The sequence below is a fragment of the Bison bison genome, unplaced genomic scaffold (genome assembly GCF_000754665.1).
Source record: "Bison bison bison isolate TAMUID 2011002044 unplaced genomic scaffold, Bison_UMD1.0 scf7180017864492, whole genome shotgun sequence".
NCBI classification, from domain to species: Eukaryota; Metazoa; Chordata; class Mammalia; order Artiodactyla; family Bovidae; genus Bison; species Bison bison.
The window spans coordinates 8571951-8576012 of NW_011495051.1; the positions used below are offsets into that span (position 1 = coordinate 8571951).

The 4062-nt window shown below is 48.1% G+C and overlaps 1 protein-coding gene across 2 annotated transcripts; it reads right to left on the minus strand.

Moving 5' to 3' along the window:
- Positions 1-2099: 2099 nt before the first annotated feature.
- On the minus strand, positions 2100-3665 carry UBL5 (ubiquitin-like 5). Of its 2 annotated transcripts, none has more exons than XM_010828394.1 (5): positions 3559-3665; positions 3139-3256; positions 2897-2980; positions 2698-2735; positions 2100-2260 (listed from the first exon to the last, which is right to left on the minus strand). In XM_010828394.1, exons 2-5 carry the CDS (start codon positions 3192-3194, stop codon positions 2217-2219), a joined length of 222 nt encoding a protein of 73 aa, XP_010826696.1. In that variant the 5' UTR covers positions 3195-3256; positions 3559-3665; the 3' UTR covers positions 2100-2216. The 2 variants fall into 2 exon arrangements, with proteins under 2 accessions (XP_010826696.1, XP_010826697.1); XM_010828395.1 differs by having other exon boundaries at positions 3520-3659.
- Positions 3666-4062: the final 397 nt, after the last annotated feature.

Below are 4062 nucleotides of genomic sequence, written 5' to 3' on the forward strand. Positions count from 1 at the left end.
GTGGGGTCTTGTAATTCACTTATACATATGGATCTGTTTGACTGGCTGCACTTGATCTTTCTATATCCTGGTTGACAAATGCGGAGTCCTGCATTCACCACCATAATTCCAGATGTGGCAATTCCATCACCACAAAAATCCCTCCTGCATACTGCCCTTTTATGTAAAAAAAGGCCAAAAAAAATTCAATAAAAATACCAATTAAAAAGAATGAGACAAAAAAATCATTAATATAGAAAAATAAAAAGCATTAAAAAAACTACTGAATGGAAAACAAATATTATAGAATGTATAATTTTTCCAACTGTATTTCAGAAAATTTCTGGATTCACTCAAATGTTAATTATTGCCACTGTCATTAGGGATGTTATATAAGTAAGAAACTTAATTTTTTGCAAATGTGTGGATTTTTTTTACAAGCAGATATTAGCATAGTAATTAAAAAAAAATTAAATTGGGGACTTCCTGGGGGTCCAGTGGCTAAGACTCCATGCTCCCAATGGATGGGGACCTGGTTCAACCCCTGGTCAGGGAACCAGATCCCACATGCCACAACTAAGGATTTACATGACATGTGCTGCCAAGTAAATAACTAAAAATTAATATTAATTAAAACAATTTTTTTAATGGAAGTTTACAGAAAATACACTGAAAAAGGCTTCACCTCAGGAGAGAGAATGAGGCCAGGAGGGTGGTCTTACTTTTAGCTTGTACTTTTCTATGCTGATTTGAAAACAAGGACTCCAGCATGTCAAGGCTGTCATAAAATTTAAAAAAGAATTGGGGGGAGGGGGTTTATTTTCTAAGCAGACAGATAAGGAGGAGACTGAGCTAAAAGAGCAGGGGTACCAGAAGACACATATTTCTGATTTGTCAGGAGGAAGGGGAATCCTACGGACAGTAGGGAAGTCAAGGGGGCAGGTAAAAAGGAGGCCAGTGGAGACCAAGGAGAGACCAGCTTTAGTGGACTATAGACCAGCATCCCAGGCAGTCTGCACGACTGCATCCCAAGAAGCTTGATGGCAAAAAGAAAGCATAAGGCTGGGGGGGGGTGCGGGGGGAGCAGTGGACTAGACTTGAACATGGTTATGTCCTGAGGAAGGACCTACCAGGTCAATACACAGAGAGGGGAGAAGGCTTGGAGCAAGGTTCTAGGTGAAACTTTCAAAAGCAGCTCCAGAATGTGGCTCTGGGTAAGGACAAGGTCAAGGCTGACCTCAGGAGCTGTGGCCAAGGGAACAGAAATGGAGTGTTTGATCTCCTGTCTACTCATACCTGAAGGAAGAAGGCCAGAGATGGATATAGCACCAGACATCCTGCTGTTTTAACTGCATTATCTCATTATTTCATGGAGATGTGGGTGTCATCATGGTGCCCCTTTTTAGAGGAAGAAACAGAGGATCGGCAAGGGCTGAATAGCCTAGGTCACACTGTTTTACTCTGTCCACTAGCATTTCACAGGTGCCAAGAACTGTGGCTGCTTAATCATGCTTATCTCATCTCTACTTCACAACATACCAATGAAGTAAACACAATCAGTTCCAGATTGGATAAGGAAATGAAGGTTAAGGGAGATTAAGTAACTACCCAGGGTCACAGTTGGTGGTAGGGCTGGGGTTCCACACCCAGTCTGTGTGAATCTAAACCTGTATTCCTAACTATTATTAATTCTAAGGTCCTTGCCCAGAGGATCCTTGGTCTATTGATGACAATAATCCCAGGATCTTTTGACCTTCAGAAAAGTGTTAGTCACTCAGTTGTGTCCAACTATTTGTGACCCCATGGACTGTGTAGCCTGGCTGGCTCCTCTGTTCATGGAATTCTCCAGGCAAGAATACAGGAGTGGATTGCCATTCTCTTCTCCAGGGGATCAAACCCAGGTCTCCCGCATTGCAGGCAGATTCTTTACTGTCTGAGCCACCAGGGCGGCCCAGAGACAGATGGCTAGCCCCAGAGCTCTGGTCTTCCACTCAGGTTCCCAATCTACTGACTCCCTCCTTGATCCAATCTTGAAGTCTTATTGAGCAGCTGGGTGGGTACTTAGAACAGTGACAACCAGATACCAACCCTCCGCTCAAGAGATAACTCTCACTCAAAGATGACAACAAAGCAGCCTCTAAGTTTTTATTAACATGAGTTTCCAAAAACAAGCATCCATATTAGTGTGGGGAGTGAGGGTGGGAGGAGGGAGAAGGGCAGGAAGAAGGAATTCTGCTCTATTGGTAATAAAGCTCCAGGTTCATCCCATCGTGGATTTCATCTGAAGTGAAGGTGTTAAGGAATCCTTAAGGTGGGCTCCATCCCCATCCCCATCTCTCACAACTGCAACATTTGGGACTGGATCATTTTGATTTGGAAAGAATCCAAACTTTGTAAAAAGTTCATGTTCCTTCTGCACAACAGACATCCTGGAATCTCGCTCCACCCTGATCTCCTGTCCCCCCTCAGGTGGAGCTTAGTAAATAAATATTTTGACCAGAAAGTGTCAAAGTCTTACAAGCCAAGTCAAAATATTTAACCAACCACCCTCCTCCCCCAACAAAATAATTAGATGGCTCCCACTCTCTAAATACTTACCATGTGTCACATTCTAAGTTAAATAGCTTATGGGCATAACCTCATACAGACCTGAGTATTGAACATAGGGAACCAAGTCTGGGTATGTAGATCCTTCCTCAAAAAGTCAAAAAAGGATACAGTCCCCCAGAGACACATGGTCCTTAAAAATCGTGTACCTGTGGGATAAAAACTTTTTAGAAAAAAATCTAAGGAGGCTCTTCACCCCAGAGACCAGCTGAAAAAGTTCTGCCTAAACAAAGGGCTGGCTGCAGCCCTCCCTCAACCAAACTCTTCTGGCCTGCTCCTGTCCAGCCCCTAGTTCTACCCCTGTACTCACCACTTCTTCAATACGATCTTGTTCCAACGGGTGCCAGTTTGGGCTGCGATCAGCTTCTTAAGGTCCCCGATGGTGTCATCCGTACTGGACGCAGAGGAGTTAAGGAAAATGGAAAGGGGACTCTCCCCATTCCCGCCCCAACCCCCAGGTTTAATTACAATCACCCTAAAACAAAGACTGAGTTGCCTGCCTCATGCCAAGCATCCCCCAGAAGCTACAGCACCTTGGTCGGCAGTGGATACTTGCACTTAACGCGCACCTTCTTTCCCAGACGGTCGTTGCAAACAACCTCGATCATCCTGGCTGGAGCAACACAAAGCGAGGACTGGGAGGCAACTGAATCGAGACTTCAGGGGTTCCCTAGGTCCCAAGACCCCCGGTTATTGAGACTTAACGTTCACGTCCCCATCACTCCCCGTCCCCATCACTCCCTTAGATCGGAGTCTCCCCAGGCCCCTAGTTCCGTGTCCCAGGACTTCGGACCCCAGGGCTACCGCGGACGCCGGGCAGCCGCGCTCCTTCCCTCCAGTAACCCGCCCAGGCCCCGACCCACTCCAGGTAGCCTGAAGACCGAGCCGAGCCTCTCGCAGGCCAGCGGATCCTCGAAGGCCGGGTCCCCTCACCTTTCCCCGACTCCGGATTCCTCCACCTGGCTCCCTCACCTCAAATCGCCTGGAAGCAGCAGACGCCACAACCTCCTCGCACGACTGCTAAACCCAGGCCAGAGTAGACACTAAGAACCTGCGCTAAAACAGGAAGCGGAAGTGCGCAACCGGAAGCTCCACCCCTCCCCCCCGTGCCTGTCAACACGCCACGGAGTGCTCATCCCAGGGTAAGATGTGGGCTTGCAGTTCCCAGGAGCGGTTTTGGGCTTCCAAGCCTGGGCAGGGGGACACCTGTGGACGGAGCGTTGGGCCGAATGAGGGTCCCGGCTGGAGAGAGGAGTGGAGTGTCAGCGGTCTTGGACCGGCGCCCAGCCTTTTGGAGGCCCTTGGTTGAAGGCACTTCGTTGTGCCGAGACACCGTCTAGTGTGGCATCTGGTCGGGACGCCCAGGCACATCCCGAGGGAACAGGGTTGACCTCCTGTTCCTGAGCCCAACGAAGCCTCTAACAGGAGCCTGGATCAAGTCCTGCAGTTGTACTCTCCGCCCCCCTGCCTTCATTC